Below are 19,487 nucleotides of genomic sequence, written 5' to 3'. Positions count from 1 at the left end.
CAGTCAGTGCTCTTAAGCACTGAGCCATCTCTCCAGGCCTATACAGCATCTTCTTACTCTACAACTTCTAACTGCTTATTTCTTACATATAGAAATACAGCTGACTTGTTGGTAGAACGATTGGAGATGCAGAACAACTGCTAAACTCAATTATTAGTCCTCACCATTTGATGGTAGATTTTTCTAAGGTTTTATTTTTATGTAGATAAACATAATTGTAGGAAATAGTGGCAATTTTCCTCCTCCTCTTTGCTCCTCATACATTATTAATTCCTCTTTTCTATTTATGTTGAGACTCCCCCCAGGAACCCCAGGGCTGAGGAGATGTGGAGAAAGTAGCCTCAATTCTGAAAAGGAGGCTTTAACATTCCACTAACAAGGGATCATTGACTTTACAGGGCCCTGCTGAAGGCTGTGTTTTACAAAATGTGCAGTGATTCTCCATAAAGGCTGGAGAAGCAGCTATCTGATGGAGATGAGAAAGGACCCCAACTTATTTCCATTCTCTCATTCGGTACAGGAGACAAGGTGACAGAGGCAGCATTCGGAAGACAAAGCCATTTAGAGACACTCTCTGCCGTCCGATAGAGGACGAGCTCTGAGCAGGTGGCGGTCACCAAAGTCAATGCCTATAATTTACTGCTTCTGTTTCTCTTTGGGCAATGAAAGATTTTTCCCTTTGCTGCTTTTTTTGTTTTGTTTTGTTTTAGTAGTGATGTCATTTCCTTTAAAAATAATTTTAACAAATAACACCAACTTAGAGAAAAAATTAATTTCAGTTGGCCTACATATACTTACAATACCACAGAAGCATCTTTGGAGTGGGCTATGAATGAATGAAGCGGCCAGATTTATGCGATCACAGTGCACAGCACAAGGGATGGGAATGTGGGCAGCAGCGAGGCAGGGAGAGGGCGGGCTGTCCTGTGCGAGCGTGCGTGGGTGCTTCCTTATTAAAATGAGGGCCTCACGGTCAGGGACTCCTGAGTAGGTAGGCGACTTGGGTTACTGTGGTCCTCAGGAACAGAGGGTGGTCTTTTCAAAGGCAGGGTCTTCTTTACATTTCCCCTCCTGCTACATTCTGTCAGAAGCCACTTGAATTTTTATAGCTTTCCTCAGGTAACAAATTTTCCTCCTACTGTCAGGATTTGCTTCATGTGGCCCAAAGCAAGCAGTGTTCATTTTCCTCTTAGGAAAGGGGCTGAGTGGAAATAATGCACAGCTTAGGAGCCAGCCAAACCTGATCTGACTTGCTTTATTCATAGGGAAATGCAGAAAGCAAAGAATGGACATTTTTGCTGAGGTAAATAAGCCCTCTCGACTGCGGAACACCATTATACTAACACCAAAGGAAACAAAGGCCAGAAGATGGTGGCATTAAGTAGAAAGGCAAACAAAAAAATAGCAGGCAAAATCCAGCGTGGGACACAGTCACCGCTGCAACAGTGAAAAACAGGGCAAAATCCTTTAAGAGAAAATTGCATGCAATTTTTGGACTCAATTAGCCTTTTCCACAAAGAGCACTTTCCCACAAAGAGCCCATTAAATAGCAAATGAAATTACATCGGTTTTCAGTTGCCATGGCACTGGCTCTTCCTCTAATGGACTTCTCTGGTCCCGAGGTTCACGTTAGACTGGCTTATTTTCCTTGCCTGTGTGCCGTCTCCATTCTCCTGTTCGGTCAGGAAGACATGTATGTGACTTCTTCCCCAAAGCACCTACCTACGACATCATCCCAGCAAGACAGAACTCAACCGAGTTCCCTAGAGACAGGGGTGCGAGCTCAGCCTGGAGCTCCCCATTACTAGCTGTGACCCTGACAGTTCGCACTAATTCGTTGGTAGAGGGTGCAGTCATGCTTAGCAAGTGCTGCCCCCGGAGGTGAGGACGCGAAGATGCCCAGAAAGGCAGGAGCGTTAACCTTAGACTCTTCTGGAATCTCCAGCCTGGAAGGCTGGCCCACAAGCACGTACCTGCTTTTCCTTCCTCCAAGGAAGCAGCAGCAAAGATAAAAGGAAAAAAAAAAAAAAAAAAAAAAAAAACCACTTCCCAATTATTTCATTTGCAATTTTGTTTTTCTATTGATTCCTTCCAAATAGGAAGAGGGAGCAAGAACTGTAGCCCAGTCGTTAGGATGCTTGCCCAGCAGACATGAGGCTTGGCACTGCATAAGCCCACACACCTCTAATTTCAGAACTTGGGTGGCAGAGGCAGGGGAAACGGAAGTTCAAGGCCATCCCGGACTCCATACCAAGTCAAAGAATAGCCTGGGCTACAGAGACCCTATCTTTAAAAAGTCCTAAAATTCAGGGTCTTAACCTATAGATAACGTGCCTTAAAAAAAATTACTTATGAGAGATTACTACAGAGAGATGGCTCAACAGGTGCATGATAAATGGAGGCAACTGAAGCCCAAAAGTTGCTCTCTGAACTCTGCACCTCAACCACATGGTGTGTGTGCACACTCATGTGCAAGCACACAAACACATACACATACACACACACACACACTGTAAGCAAAGATTACAAAAAGTTATTTAGATACTGTTAGATATTAGCTAACAGTAATGTTTGATAAATAACTTACATATTATTTTCTGATACACATAGTATTACATAATTAAAATATATATCTATACTGTTCATGCCTTCATATAAAAGCCTATTTAAAAAAATTTTAAACATTAGCCAAGTCTAACTGTAATGAGTAGCTCATGCCTGTAGCCCCAGCACTCAAGAGTGTAAGACAAGAAAATTCCTACAAATTAGAGGCTCCCTTAGACTGAGTTCCAGACCAGCCAGAGCTACAATGTGAGACCCTATATAAATAAATAAATAAACAAACAAACAAATAAAAACTGTCTGTACAAATGAACACACTTTTACATCATTTAATTTGTACATGGGATGTATATAGCATAACAAAATATTCTACTAAGAAGACAAGTATTTCTAAATTTTTCAGTAATATACATAATTCTGTCGTGGTGAAAGTAAATCAGGTATGTCTTAACATTTTATAAATATATATATATATACACATATATATATTTATATACATACATATACACAATATACATATATGCATATATGTGTATCTATCCATACGTATGGGTATGTATGTATAATAGGTAAAGTCTGGAAGTTCAGGCGTAGTTTACAAACTGTGTGGCTGACAGATTGTTCTGCAGATGCACGGGAAGCTACGGAGCCCAGTCCTAGACTCATGCTGAATGTGTCTAGCTCGCCTTTTCTGTTGTCTCCAACTCTCTGGATAGCCCTGTTTGGAGGGACAGCTACAGCTTGAATTTGGGCCTGGGAATAAATTAAACCTCTGGGTCAAACGCCTTCCTGTCCAAAACGAATCTCTAATCCCAGAAATGGGATTCCCAAGTAAAAGGTGGTGTGTGTAGTCAAGACTCACCCCAGTGTGTACTACCTTAGGGGTGTGTGAGAGGAAGCCTGGCAGCTGCCGCTGAAGAGCAGCTGGAGGAAGCCTCCCTCACTCTTCTTGGCAGTGCAGGCACTGCTAGGCAGCCCATGCTCCAGGAGATGGCTCCACACGCACACTTATATGGGAAGCACCAAGTGAACTTAGTGAGTTACTTTAAACAGAAGCCGGAGAGGATATAAAGGCAGGAAATGTTAGGAGTAGTTGTGGGGGATATGATGGATGAATCGTCATATTTCATTGTATACATGTATGGAATTCTAAAGGTTTAAAAATGGGAAAGGAGAATGAGGACAGTTAGGACATGCTTGTGGGTTCCAGGTGTCACCCTGCTGTCCCTGCTAACAGAACAACAGATCTGTCATTTCTTGTGATATGAAATCTAACGTTTAAACTATTTAAATATGAACAAAATCCAAACTCAATCTAACATGAGGAAGGAAGTAAATATAAAATGTGGGGGTGTTCAGAACATACGAGCTAAGCGAGCTGGTAACAGTGATTCGTTCATCTCTCTCTCTCTCTCTCTCTCTCTCTCTCTCTCTCTCTCTCTCTCTCTATCTCTATCTCTCTCCCTCCCTCCCTCCCTCCCTCCCTCCCCCTCTCTCTCTTGCTCTCTTTCTGTCTCTCTCTGCCTCTCTCTCTCTCTTTTCCTCATCTCTCTGCCTCTGTCTCTATCTCTGTCTCTGTCTTTCTCCATATGTTTCTCTGTCTGTCTCTCACTCTGTGTTTGTCATTTCCTCTGTCTCTCTATCTCTATCTCTCTGTATCCCTTTCTCTCTGTCTCTCTCCATCTCTTTGTCTCTCTTTCCCTCTGTCTCTTTCCATATGTCTCTCTGTCCTTTTCTCAGTCTCTCTCCATCTCTCTGTCTCTTTCCATATGTCTCTCTGTCCTTTTATCAGTCTCTCTCTGTCTCTCTGTCTTTCTCTCTCTGTGTTTGTCATTTCCTCTGTCTGTTTATCTCTGTCTCTCTCTCTGTCTCTTTCTCTCTCTGTCTCTCTCTCTCACTCACTTCAGTCTAGCCCTTCCCGTCCCTCCCTGTCTCTCTCCCTTTCCCTTCTCCCCCTTCCCCCCTCCCTCCTCAGAGATCAGCAATGCTGATGACCCCTTCATTCCCATGGTTTCAGGGGCATCTTTTGGACTCAGTAGTGCTACTACACCTCTTGAGTAAATTATTTTGCACTCGTCCCTACTCTCACAGAAATATCTACCTTTCCTGCTTTCTCTCATTTTTCGCCAATGCCTTTGCCTCCGAATGGTTGAGGGGGATTCCTCATACTTGGATGGACTCACCTTATCTACTCTGGTGTTGGAAATCATCTTATAGGGCATTGTTATTAAAATTGTCTTGTCATCTACAGATTTCATCCCATCTTATCTTTGGAAACCTGGGTACTTGAAATATTACTAAAGTAAGTCTGCTGTGCCCGTGGTCTGCAATTTTCCTTTGGCCTCCCCTACAGTCACCTTTAGCCTTGCAGCCTGCCGCAGCCATCATAATCAGGTTATTCTTGAGCCCTTTCCCCAGGCAGACAGCTTTCAGAGGTTCTTACCATATTCTCTTCAAAACATCCATTTACACCCTCCCCAGCCTAATCGGGCTTCCATGGGATGCCATCAAACCGGTTTTCGTTTTGTTTAGTTTTGTTGTTTTGATTCGTTGGTGTTAACCTTTCACCTGATTTAGGGACTATCTCATTTAATCTTGAAAGCTTTTCCTGTAGCTGGCTGGTCCTTGCTTCTTGAGCACACCTCTTTCTTAGTCCTGAGTCACCAAAGCTCCTCAGTCCCTCTCATTCTCCTTAGACTTTGGTCCATTTAAATGTTAGCATTTATCTTGACTTTGTCTAGATTCATTCTTTTTGATTTGTTATTATTTCTTTTGTTTTACAGATAATTTCTCATTGATTTTATAGCCTGAACAGGTCTGAAACCTGTCATCCTCCTGTCTCAGTCTCCCAAAGTGCTAGAACTCTTAAATTCCAGGACTGCATTGGCTATATAGTGAGACATTGTCATGAAAAAATGAGGAGAGATAAATTAAGAAAAAAGTAGGAAAAAGAGGGTAAGGAAATAGGGAAATAGAGGAGGAAAGGAGAGAGAGAGAAAGAAAGAGAGAGAGAGAGAGAGAGAGAACATGATTACATGCTAGCTAAGGATCTTATAAAGGCAAACTCCTCATCTTGTATACAGGATAAGCAAGCAGCCAGCAGCTCATTCATGAAAAGGGACGGATATTTCTCCAAGTGAAAATTTATCCATCAAGTATTATTTGATGACATTCACCCAGAAAGGAGGCAACCCTCAGGCCACAGAGAGACACTGCTATGCACTTACGAGAGAGATAAACTTTTTACCCTTAAAGTAAAATACCTGTACTTTAAGATAAAGTAAAATATTTTATCAATTTTGGCAGGACTAGCAAGCGACTGGAGCTTTCACACATTGCTGATGGAATTTAAGAAGTGATCTGGCCACTTTGGGAAGCAGGGTGTCAGCCTCTTATAAGTGTGCCATCCATCTTCTCACCTCTAGATGTGTATTACAAGGGAAATCAAAATGTGTCCAGTTACAGGAATCTACACACAGGTACTCACATTCACAGTTCTCCAAAGTTGACAAGTTCTTGACTGAGACCTGTGTAAAATGCATGGCACGTCTACATGAAATATTATTTGGCAACTAAAACAACTAATTGACCTGAAAAAGTCTTTAATATTTTGTAACAGTTGACTCTAAACATACATGATATTTTCTCCTTGATGACACTTCCCTACTTTTATAATTAAAATTTATTTTGTTAATATTTTGTTAATATCCTCCTCGACTGAAATATGTACACATATACATAAATTCCTGTGTACATCTATAAATATATATATAAGTTTGAGAATGGAAACTGGTTTCTCTTTGTTACTACTTTACCTGATGCATAATAAGGGTTAAATAAACACACTAAGTAGCTATAAAAATTAATTCATTTCTTACACTTAAATATTAAGATTTGTATGTGATAGTCACTGAAGGACCTCAGTAGGAAACACACACACTATAAAACCAACAACAACAAAAAAGATGTAAATACTCATGTATATGTAGATTTCCACCATGAAATCAGGTTGAAGGTGCTGGAAGGCCTACCACATCAACCTGAGGCCAGGCGGAATGACGAAGTCCTCAAATTATGTGTGTATGAACACAAACAAAAAACCATGTGTGTATAAGCCCAACACCCGTCACCAGGCGTGTCTTACCTCTCAACACCAACTGCTTGGCACAGAGGATGGAGCTTGGTGTGGTGCAGAAGTGCAAAGCAGTGTGCCCACTCAGGGAGTAGCAGTTGAGCTTTGCGCCACGGTCACAGAGAATCTTCACGCACTCGAGGTTGGCCATTTCACAAGCCACGTGCAGAGGGGTCTTCCCATTGGGACGGCAGTTGATGGTAGCATTGTGGTCCAGCAGTACCATCAGGCACTCCACATGACCAAGCAAAACTGAGAGGTGCAGGCCTGTGGCCCAGGAAGACTTCAGCTTATAACTGGGCAACCAATAGCCTGAAAAAGGATAGGAGAGGAGTTTAACTGCTCTGCCCATTGGTCTTTCCTGCTTTGGAAGGATTTTGACAAGGTGTTTTATTTGGTCACAATTACAAGGTTGAATTAAAAATGGATCAGGAGTTCGTCACTGGCAGCCACTGAGTCTCTCAGAGCCTTTTTCTGAGATATGACACGGGTCAGTCTTTTTGCAACTCTTACAATCTCTATGGCTCCTCGATCCCTGTTCCTTTACAATTTTGCCCATTGACTAGGTACAAATTAGTAAAGAGGATGTTTGTAGAATTACTTTCTTAGACAGATCATTCTCACCACTTGAAATGTTTGATTGCTCTTCTTCTAATCTAGCTCTTTGAAACAGAGTCTCTCTGTATAGCCCAGATGAGCCTTGGACTCACAGCAATCCTCCTCCCTTAGTTTCTCTGGTAGCGGGACAATAGGCCTGCTCCACTGAACCCAGATCATCCCAACGTTCTGTACTGAACGCTCCTCAGCAAGCAACTTGCAATGACAGTTTCCATAATCTGCGTAGAATGAAGCTGGTTTTGAACCTGAAAACCAAAGTGTACTTTGTTTGCTTATTGGCGGCAAAGATGCTGCATGATCTTTCCTATCATTATTCCTATGTCACTGTCATGCTGCAACTTACTGAAAACTTGTGCCTGCAACTGCATAGGGAAAAGAGTGAGCCTGGAAGAAAGAACAGAGAGCTGATTAAGAAAACACCATTTTGATGTAAAGCCAAAGAAACCCAGGATGCAGGCTCTGGAGGGCAGATCATCCTGCCCCAGCCTCTGATTCTCCAGATGACAAGAGTGCCACTTTCTCAGCCTGCTAGATGCACAGATCTCCTGCTTCAGTCCAATATCATGGGCTACTGCCATGCAGGGTTTCCATCTCTGTTTGTCTTTATGGCAATGGTACAGGTTTAGTTCCAAGACGATGATACAGATTACCAAGAAGGGAAGATACTCCTGAAAGCATCTGTAACGTGCCGCGTTGCTGGCATGGAAATGTGTTTGCTTACTGTGTTTCCCTCTCCTAAATTCCCAGCAGCACCAAAAGAGTTTTCCTTTAACATTTAACTACATGGACCAGTCAGTTATCCTTGGCTTTCAAAACTCAGTTTCATCTGTCTATAATCATAGCTGGGAACTGGAGAACCAGGCTCACAGACCACAGGATCTTGGAATGTCACCAAGGCTACAATGGAACTATTTCTAACCACCACCACCCCTCCTTCCCATAGCATGGTGTATTTGGGAGAGAAGCGCACACCTTAGCTGCTGCCCCTAGAGGCCTCACTGCAGACTGTGAATATGCTTATGTTTGCTTTTAGTCTGAACTTCAGAACTTTGTTGGTAGGGTTGGAGGTAGCATTGGAAGGGCCTGAATAACCCAGCAAAGCAGGAAAGCTAACTGTGCTAAGCAGAGAAAAAGAACACTCCTCAGCAAAGAGACCCATCTTTAACACCGGGCTGGAGCACAGGTTCTCCAGAAAAATATGGAAATAAGTTCACTGAGCCTTACAGAGAACAAGATCTGAGGTCATGCGAGCTTCTGAAACCAAGGACGAGGTGTGCCAATTCATGTGCTATTGCTAACGCCTATATATCAACAGATCAGAACTTTCTCATGCGCACGTGCCTGCACACACATACATGTAGTATCACCACCAATAGCTGCAGCACGCCAGGAGCACGTGACTTGCTCTTGACCTTTGGAAGGTACAGCTCTGTGCACCTCTACACAGGCCAGCTGCCACTGAACTGTGTGCTCGGGCTGCACAGAGGGCAGGCTGGAAAGGAAGGAGATGATAAAACACTTGTGGGTAGGGGCAGGAAAGAAGGTGCTGCCTTCTTCTCGGGAAAGCCACTCATATTCCTATGGCTGCAAGCTGGGTTCAGAAAAGCTTGGCTTCAGCAATGGGCTTAGTAGAAGAGAGGCTGAGACAGGAACAAGGATATTCCCTTTGCACAAACCCCCCAGTCCAAGCCATGTCCACAGGGATCTGTAGCATTCATGTTTACTGCTGCCCTTCTTCACACCATGATGTAATCTGCTCATGCAGTCCACCTAGAGCGTACCACAGTGTATCTGTACGCAGGCAAGGGTTTCCATGAGGGATACCTAGTGTGGGTCGAATCAAAATCATGGGACACAACCATGTTCATCTAAACACTAGTGGCAGAGGCCAAACTCTCTAAGTGTGTGGCTTGACACTTGCATTGGCTCTGTATCTCATCCATAGCATGCAGTGTTATGGCTGAGTTATGCATAGGTATGGCTGTACACGTGTCTCTGTGATCTGCTGGCTTGTGCCCAAAACAGAACAGGTGAGAAAAATGTGATTTTTTTTTTCTTTCAGCCTTAAAAGGGAAGAAAGTTCTATGGTTTCAGGAAATAGATGTGACTGGAAATGATCAAAGTAAGTTAGCTACAGAAAGGTAATATGTCTCTCTGTCTTTTACAATACCTAGATGCCATGGTATGTGTGTGTGTGTGTGTGTGTGTGTGTGTGAGCACACGCGTGTGTACAGACTAAATGAAGTAGAAATGAAATTCTCAAGGGAAGAAGTGAGATTAGTAGGAGAGAAGACTGGGTGAGTTTGTGTTTTAGGTACATATGTCCCTGTAAGAAAGAAAATCTTTAAAAGTAATAACAAAACATTTTTTTAACTCTCAAACTCCAATCTCCCCAAAGCTGTCAGAAGCTACTTCTGATCTGCACAGCTAAACGTTATAAAGAAATTTTACAAGTTTTAGCCTTATAAAAACTATGTAGAGCTATGTGTACACTTCTGAGTGTTTCATATAAATCTGAGACTGAAGTCATAAGCCTGCAAGCTACGCAGAAAGCACCCTCATTCAAGGAATGTGGTGAGGACGGAAGGCTTGCAGCCCACCCTTGAAAGGGGGCATTGGTTCTGCTCCAGCACTTGGAAAGGCTACACATCTCTGGTTAAATTAAAGCTTAAACCCAGGCTCCACAGCAGTTATCAGAGCTAATGTTATCAAAGGGAAACCAGCCCCACACCAGGACAAACCTCTGGCTGCCGCCAAAGTTTGCACCCACTGCTCTGGTTGGATTAGCAGACAGTTTCTGGGACCATGCCCCTGTGTTTACACAGCCCTGAAAGATTAGAGACCCAAGCACAATTCTAGGCTACTAGTTTAATAGCTAACATTCTGAGGCTAATTCTCAGAGGTTCCGTAGAGGATGGGAGAGAGAGAGAGAGAGACACAGGCTTGAAATGCCAAGTTTTAAAGAGAAAAACTTTTCCAGCAACTAGAAAAGGGGAAGTCCCCACCCCATCTCCAACCAGTAATTAAAAGAAAAAAAAAAGGAAGAAAGAAAAATTTTTAAAAGAAGAAAAAATAAGTGAAAACGAGATCATTTGTTAACCATAAAAAGTGTTCATGATGTTTGGGCATCAGCTGCTCCTTAGGAAGATAGAGTATCTGCCAGGACGTCTTCAAGTGAAATCATTCATTGATTATTTTAATTAAAACTATGACTACCATACAAGGGACCAGAAGAAGCTGTGGGCCATAAATGAAGTACTTAAAGTGCTTTGCACTGATTAATAAAGGGTGTTCATTAACCTTGTTGACCAGGGAGTTTCATACCAGAGATAGGTCTGATACTCTGCTTATCTCATGAGGGAGCCAAAGCTCATCTGAGGAAGAACCAAAATATATAGCTGGGAAAAACAAAACAAAACAAAAACAAAAACAAACAAGCAAACAAAAAAACAGCCTGGAGGACATCCACCCATGGTTCCAGAATATAGGCTACCAGAGAGAACCAATATCATGAAAAGCTCTGGAGATTTCTCCTAGCTATGACTTTACCCTAAATGTTTTCTACTTGTCTCAGAATAAACTATGTCACAACTTCCCTTTAACCATTCAACTATTAGTTTCACCCAGCAGTTTACCACCTCACTTGGGCAGTCAGGATTTCTTTGTGTCGCTGTGATTTTTAAGCAACTGTCTGGACTGTCGAGATGGCTGAGTTGGTGCTTGCTGCCAAGCTTGAATACCTGAGTTTGAGCTCTGTGACACACAGCAAAAGAAGAGAAGCAGCTCAGACAAGTTGTCCTTTGAGCCATAACATGTGGCTTCACTAGCTTAAAATAAAAATAAAGTGATGGTCCAGTAGATTGTATTTTGCTTATATTTCTATGTTTTAAACCCCTCTGCCCCCATCTCTGCCTGTCATTCTCTGCGAGTTATCAGAAATACAGACCAGCATGCTTTAATGGTTGGTTAGCTTTACAAAGTGAAAATAGTGGACTTTTAAAATTAACAAACTGGGATTTTTTTTATCTGAAGATTTCATGATAAAACTGAAAATAACGGGGTGTGCCAAAAGAGTGAGTGCTGGCTTTAAGAATTAATATTAAGTGCGGGCAAACCCCTGGCACACACTGAGAACTATTGTAGAGCCTGCTTTAACCGGTTGCCTTCGCTGTTGGGAATTTCTTAAGAAGGATCCAGAAACAGAAGGAGGAAAGAGCCGTCTAGCCCAATATCTCTGCTCTATACTCCTTACAGAATGCACACTAGCTTAGGGGAGCAAGCGGTGTTATCTTTAAATTACTGGTGCACTTGCTGCGGTTTTTAGCTTAGTGTTCCTGGGATGTTTATTTTCTGAGTTGGTATCTTTGCCAGTGGATTTCTATGTTACCTTCTCAGCACTCACACAGGGATCTTGACATTATCTGGCACAGGGTGTATTTAGTAACAAATTCAACTACTTTTTGAAATCCTGTGGAAAAGGAGGTAGGGTGTTTTAAAGGAAACTCAGATTGGTTAAGGGTGGACTTCAGACCAGCTAGTCCTCTGAGGATAATCAACTGTTGAATACAGACTCACATTATCAGTTGCAAGAAAGTCTCAAGGTGACCAGTAACTGTTGCTGACAGTAGACTTTGTTTCATTTATCAATGCCAACTGAGCTGAAGACAGCCACTCTGAGATTAGACAGATGTGTCCCCTTGCTGAGAGTATGTGTGAGTACGAAGATTCTTCACGTCTTATAAAAATCAATCAAACTGAGCCAGAGTGTTGTGTGAACTTTCCTTATTCAGTTTTAGGAGTGCAGCCTTTCCATGTACTTTTTAAAAAAAAAAAATCAAAGAGTAACACGTAGCCTTTCACCAATCCCCACAGTCTGCTTTTATTCAACAACAACAACAACAATAATAAAGTCTCAGAAACAGTAATCCAGCCACACACACTCTTCCAGGCCACACAGGGGCTGCCCCATCCCTTAGACAAACTCCAGAAGGGGACTGACTAATTAGCTACCCAGTTGTAGAGCGCTCTGTCCCACACTGTTCTGAGAATTTCTTTGTGAGGTAAGACATTGATATCACCACTTAGATCTACTTTACAGGGCAGAGGCGAGGGTTCCATTCACTGCTTCCGTTCCTACACCTAACAGTATAAAAGCTGGCATTAATCCTGGAGGTGGGCACCTAGGAAAAAGTGTCAAGTAACTTTTGAGAAAGTGGGATTTTTACCCCAGGCTCACAACTACATATTCATGATAAATGGAGAGAAAAGTTATTTCTATAGATATTATGTACACACACGCACACTGATCTCCTGGACAGCCCTGAAAATACAAACACAAACCCTGATATTTCCACATGGACACCTACATAAGACTTTTCTTTCTTTTGGAGACAGTTTAAATCTCTGCCTCTAACTGTAAGCCACACCTCATAGCCTGAATGCTAGTAAAACAATCATTGGCATAAATAAAAAGTTAGTTCCACAGGGACCACAGGAATTAGCTTATTTTGACAAGAAGAATTTAAAACACAGTTTCTTCACATTTGGGGATTATGATACCCAAGAAATAACAGAAAAAAACAGCCTGCTCTCCAGGAGCCCAAACCTCTAAGTTCCCTGTCTCAGAACTTCTGAGCCTGTCTGCAGGGTTTACCTGTCTGAGAGATTAAAAAAAAAAGGTGGTATTTGCTGCTCAATATCAAATAGATTAGCTACTGCTTGAGTCTGAGCCCTGTTGTATATGGCATACAGAAGTTTCTTTAAATAAACTTAGTATCCAGATTGAACCATGAAACAAAGTTATAAGGTCCAAGACACCTAATTATACAGCATATAATTTGTTCTTCAATAGAATCTCTTGAACTTTGTAGAAAAAAAAATAGAACTCTTAATTTTTCAGACAAAACAGCAATGACAGTTTATCATAAAACACAATTCAAAGAGCAAGTCCAGCAACTGACCTCAACTCATCTCTACTTATTTCAGAAATGACAGAGAATTAGGTAGAGAGAAATCCTACTTGTGTTTGTATCTGCAACTTGGTGACACTAACGATTTTGTATGAATAAAAAACAGATTTATATTTGAACATAAATAGGACTCCCTTCACTCCCAAGACTTTCCCACATATTTTCTCTAGGCAGCAGTGAAGATACAGAGAGTCTTTCTTTGCAGTATGCTCGCCAAAGGGTCTAACTATTGAAGTTTTCCCATTATCTAGTTGATTTGAGAAATCAGAATGAGTGTGTTAATCTTGTTCTGATTTATTAAAGAGGAGTTCCAGGAGAGGGGGAGACTTAAAGAATTTTGTTATAATTTTTGATTTCCAATTTTTTGGACAAAGCAGAGATTCTGAATTTTAATTTTTCAATTTTTTTTTCTCTACTATTGCAGCCAAGCAGAAAAGAAAAATAAAAGTTAACTTTGTGGTGTTTAGAGTTCAGCTTTTGTTCCTGCACTGAAACCCATTAAACCGACGCAGACCATGAAAGTGCCCCTGGCGCATCTTTCGCCATTCATTAACTCTCTAAATGGAAAAGAAGGTCCCCTTTCTCATCCACGGAGACACAGAGGTGATATATCTGTAAGTGGCTGTTAGGAAAGAATCAGCAGCCAGACCGACAGCCACACTGTCACACAGAGATCGCAGCGTCTTTAAGCAGAGCCTAGAGGCTTTTCTTTATTCTGTACCAACACAGTCACAAGGGAAGTCTCCCACACACCGTGCATGACAAATACAACCTCCCAGGGTCCCAAATTCCAGGCGCAAGAATGGAAAAGAGCAATAAATAGAAATACATAGACAAAAATCTGTATGGATCTATGAAAACCACCCCCAAATGCGCTCTGATTTTTAAAAGGAAGGGAAGATTTTTAAAAATAAGAAATACTGTCTAAACAAATACTTAAATAATAAGAACGACTGCTTTAAAGACAAAAGCTGACCTACTGACCTAAAAATCCATTTTGTATCAATTTCACAATTACACCTCTCCAGTTCTTTTACCTTGTTTGTAAGATGCCAAAATCATGTTCTCATCTTCAACTTCAAACACTGTGTCCACATCTATTTTCCTCTCGATTAAAATAGCCTTCAGTTTTCCGAAGTCATTTGTTTTTAGAGCCTCCAGGAAATCTTTCTTAACTAATTTGGCAGCTCCAGCTTTGCTGATAGGGGCAGTGATGCCGTCCATCCTCGGAGCCCTGTGGAAGCGGAGCAATGATTTATCAGGAGAGCAGCACCCAGCACACAGGCAAGGCTGGAGAGCCCACAAACTGCCGGCTAATTTTATCCCAAAGTTATGCTGACCGGTTCTATTTATATAGGGATCATTTCAAACTTCAAAATATCCTCCCAGACTCTCCCTGAGTTCTCAGGTCCTTTAAACTGGAGATACGTAAGCAGGTCCCTTCCGCTGTACGTGGTGTCGATAAGAAGGAAGGCTTCTGTGACACATTTCCGAGCATGAAATGTCACAATTATTTCTTACAAGACCAAAGTGAAAGTGTAAGATTTACAAAGCTCTTAATTCTCTTTATGTTTTCTCCTCAACAAAAAACATCTGGCGCCTGGCTGGAGCCGCAGTATCTTAGTCTGACTAACTAATAGCCCCAAATGAGAATTTGTTTCAGTTGTTGATACACGTGCTACTGAAAACCTTTAATGATTTTGTGAAATGAGCCTGTAAAATCGAGCCTAATTATGCACATCTAAAAACAAACAGAAGGTTTGCCAGTAACCTACACTTAAAAGTTTTTCAATATTATGAAAAAAGCAGGGTGGGGTAGTGAGATGGGGGGGTCGTTTTAGGGGGAAAAAAAGAACCTGAAGAAACAAGAAAATCAATGCAACAAGTGAGTGGACTTTATTGAACCCTGCATTTTATTTCTCAAGTCAGTTTTAAAAAAAAAAGCCATGTTTGAACAAATTACAAAAACAATACAAGCTGGATCTTACTTTCTACTATGAGCTTATTGATTTGAACATGTGAGTCAGGTATCTGGGTTGTGTAAAAGAATCCCGTTTGTCCTCAATTAAAGCAACGCCTAATCAATTAGCACACTGTCTCACACATCCTCTGTCTGTTTACATAGTGTGTGTGTGTGTGTGTGTGTTTTGCTAGGGACTCACACAGCTTGTGTTTTATTACTGAGCTAACTCCATCCAAGGTCTTTAACACTTTTGTTTTAAAATAGTTCAAACATGTAAATAGGACGGAGAGCAAGGGACAAGAGGCACAGAGACAGAGAGAACACAGGGAACAAATGTGGCCCAAAGTTAAGCAGCTGGTTACTGTCATGGGCAATATGCATGCATTACCTGCTAGTTTTTATTATTAAAATTTCTCCCTGTTAGTTTTTCAACAGAAAAAGTTAGAGACAAAACTGAAGACTTAATTTTACTTATTAGTGTCTTTAATGTCAGAAAATTATCAAGTGCTAACTAGTATACAAATTAGCTGTAATTTGCATATCATGGATAGGTTCAGAAAAATGATATTAAAAAAAATCCCTGCAGTAGTTGCAGTGTGAATTTTTTTAATTTTTCAATAACACATATGTCTATAAACAGAACTGCAAATCAGCATTCCCTTTCACTTGATGCACTGATGTGGAACATAAATATACAAAACTGGCCAGGCCTGAGCACAGAACTTACCAAATCATAACAGTCTTCACATTCAACACCCGGACCCAACAGAGTAGTGTAAGCCCACCAGAACCCCCTCACACACTCTTCGTTGGAACAGTCGTTCTGCCAACACCCACTACCACGACCTCCAACACTGAGGATCAGTTCTAAATACTTTTTAAAAAACTTTGATTTGAAATTTTAAAAGTTTACTAATTTAAATTTATATACATATTTTACAATGGTGGCTCCAGCAAGGGTGAGATGATCAAGAGACACGGAAAAAAAGAGACAGGGACCTTGTGCCTGCTCAACCCTGGCTCTAGACCCCAGGACACTGTTAAGACCTTTTGCTGTTGTTGAACTTATATCGGAGACTCTTCTGAGAGGCTTGCCTGAACTTAGCCACAGATACCTTCTTCAGCAAATACTTAGTGTATGACAGTCACTTACTCAGAACACTGGAAATGTATCAATGAGAAAAACATCCAAGAATCCCCACTGAAGTAGACTTTTGTGTTAATGACTTAGGACCTTCTCCATCACCTGTCCAAATGGATTTTGTTCACAAAGTTACAAACTTCTTTGACTTTCACACAGAATGTATCTTGTGACAATTCCATTGATCTGATACCCTTCACAGATACCCCCACCCCTACTTTGCTTGGCAATTAAGTAAAGGGCAATTTAATTTTATTCCAAACAGATATGTTTAATATGGTCCAAATACATAATAGTCTCTTTATATAAGTAGTCACAACTCTAGGAGTTAAGGGTATCCTTGCCAGTTCTGATGTTCCCTGTAAAAGGACATTCAGGAAGATGTGATCATTGCACACAATATTTAAAGCACCGGTATTTAACAAGCAGCACATAAAAGACTATGCCATAAGTTACGGGTATGGCCAGAACCATGTGCGTCTGAAGAATAAAGGAGTCCTGAATGGGCTCACCGTTCTCTGGACCCCCATCCCTGAACTCTGTGCAGGGTGGTAGAGTGTCTCCTTCTACTCACCAGGTCTTATTTAGCTTTAGTCACCTTCTAGCTTCTGCTGCTCATACAGTATGTGGCTCCAGTCATTTGCCACTAGCTATGGGTTCTTCATTCATTGTAGCCACATGGATACTTTAGGGCAATCAATTATTGGCCATTTCAGAAACGGTATGACTTCTCTCCAGAGACACCCTCCACCCTACCCCCATCCCCACCCCCACCCCATATGCAGGGACCATAAAGAGCAAAGCTAGCACATTGAAAGAGTGTGAACAGGGATGGGGACTGTATCGTTAACCCCAGGACTAGTTTGTATCTCTGTTCCTAATCCAGCAAGACTTCATCCTGGCTAGAAAATGCCTAATCTGGGAAGTGTTAACTCCTCTTTAACTTTTACTTTTTTCTTCCTAGGTTAACTAGCCCATTGATCTCTCTCCCAAGATACAGGGCTTATCATTGCATTGTGGAACAAATGCTATTATTTAAGCCCCCGGGTCCTTGCTTCTGTTGTTCTCTTGTTGCTTCAGCTGCGCTGGGGGCAGCTGCTGGTCTTTTGGTTCAGTTTGGGTTGGATGCTGCGGTTGAATGCACAGCCTCATGAATGCTAGGCCAGTGTTTTCCACTCAATTACTGCCCCAACCTCCAAAAGCTTATCTTATTAATATCTGATTTGTATAACGTCTGCCTTTCTAAAGATCCAGGTTCATAGCTGTAAAAAAATAAATGTATCTTTGTCAAATATTTTGAGAAAGCAAAGTTTCTGTGAAGAAACTTTCAAAATTAAGAACATTATTTCTACCATTCTACTAGAAGCAAAGAACCAAAGAATAAAATTCAGAGATAATTTGCATTTTAAAAAATAAAAGTTTAGGAGCTGGCGAGATGGCTCAGTGGTTAAGAGCGCCGACTGCTTTTCCGAAGGTCCCGAGTTCAAATCCCAGCAACCACATGGTGGATCACAACCATCCGTAACGAAATCTGATGCCCTCTTCTGGAGTGTCTGAAGACAGCTACAGTGTACTTATATATAATAAATAAATAAATCTTTTTAAAAAAAAACAGAAGTATAATTAAATTACCCACTGAAGTCATAGCAACATATCTGGAATATTGTGACTAATGAAAACAAAAAATCTGAGGCCTGATGTCATTACCTAGGCTTCGCTTCAAATAGCATCCATCGCTTAGGCCACAGGAGACCACATTTTGAAGTGACCATGTTTTACACCATCTAGTCTGGCCTGACAGGAACCCTCCCCCGCTTTGTCTCTTAAAATGAAAACTCCCGTCCTGGACAACGTGTTTTTCATTAGTGTTTAACAACATGTCTCAGACATGTCCTCTGATCTTGATGGTAGGAAGACCTTCCTGACAGGACAATGGTGTTGAGGCAAATGGTTCCAAACCCTCTTGTACTCCCTGGGAACCTGAGAAGGCACAAAGGCCCAGGTGCTTGTTATCTCAATGGCTGTATGCGACACAAGCTACCCACTGTGTGTTATCTCTTTGTATACCATACAAGCTACCCACTGTGTGTTATCTCTGGAACACAAATGGTTCCTTTGTTTATTATATCATTTTAAACGTGGATTTAACACTATTAAGCTACAGTTGTTAAATGCAAACACAGGGAAGAAGTAAGAAGCAGATTCCTAAAACTTATCTTCAGAAATTAGAATGTTTGTGGGAGCAAAGTCCTTTGCCCTCTCTGACGTTCCGGCAGATGAGTTGTTGGGTTATCCTTGCTATGGACTCACAGCTGTGCATTATGGGATTGCTTGAAAACCGCCATTTTTTTCTCCTGTCATACTTAAGGAGTTGTGTAAAATCTCAGGACACTGCATCAATTTTTGCTGTTGTTGTCTCATATATTTGCATGTTAAAGCTTTGTACAGAGATTGCTTTAACTGTAGATTTACTTGGGTTAATAGACAACGCGGACAAATGCAGTGGGAGCCTCCAGTTGTATGGGCTTCAGCAGAGATCTGATCCAAGGTTTCTATACCAACAGGCAATAGGGATAGTGCTGTAATTGAAATTACCATCATTACTTATAATGCAGAAGTCAGGAAAACTAAGAACCAAGGGTTGTAGCCGGGCGTGGTGGCGCATGCCTTTAATCCCAGCACTCGGGAGACAGAGGCAGGCGGATTTCTGAGTTCAAGGCCAGCCTGGTCTACAAAGTGAGTTCCAGGACAGCCAGGGCTATACAGAGACACCCTGTCTCGAAAAAACCAAACCAAACAAACAAACAAAACCAACCAAACAAAAAAAGAACCAAGGGTTATGTGGACCTCTGCAACAACAAATGGCAAATAATTTTTGGTTTTTTTTGTTTGTTAGTTGTTTACTTTGGATTGTTTTTGTGTTTGTGGAGTTTTTATTTCCTTTCCTTTTCTTTTTTTCCCACCTAACAAACAGTCCCCAAATGTGCTGGCTTGAAGCAACCATGTAAGCTTGTAATCATTTCTCAGGTAACTTCCCCTAGGTCAGAGGACAATGGAAAGGCTTATCTTGGCGCTTTGATGCATGAGACCTCAGATGAAAGA

At 41.4% G+C, this 19,487-nt stretch overlaps 1 protein-coding gene across 1 annotated transcript in view; it reads right to left on the bottom strand.

The window, feature by feature from the left end:
- Asb4 (ankyrin repeat and SOCS box containing 4) overlaps positions 1–14,667 on the bottom strand; it is a 43,536-nt gene extending 28,869 nt beyond the window's left edge. The window contains exons 1-3 of the mRNA XM_021165306.2: positions 14,622–14,667; positions 14,319–14,515; positions 6,707–7,006 (exon numbers count right to left, since the gene is read on the bottom strand). Coding sequence (XP_021020965.1) covers positions 6,707–7,006; positions 14,319–14,505 — 487 coding nt within the window. The 5' untranslated portion in view covers positions 14,506–14,515; positions 14,622–14,667. The remainder of the gene's footprint in view (positions 1–6,706; positions 7,007–14,318; positions 14,516–14,621) is intronic.
- Between the last annotated feature and the right edge of the window lie 4,820 nt (positions 14,668–19,487).

The sequence above is a fragment of the Mus caroli genome, chromosome 6 (assembly GCF_900094665.2).
Source record: "Mus caroli chromosome 6, CAROLI_EIJ_v1.1, whole genome shotgun sequence".
Taxonomy (NCBI): domain Eukaryota; kingdom Metazoa; phylum Chordata; class Mammalia; order Rodentia; family Muridae; genus Mus; species Mus caroli.
The sequence above is the reverse complement of the archived record's forward strand: the minus strand, read 5'-3'. Positions and strand labels throughout refer to the sequence as shown.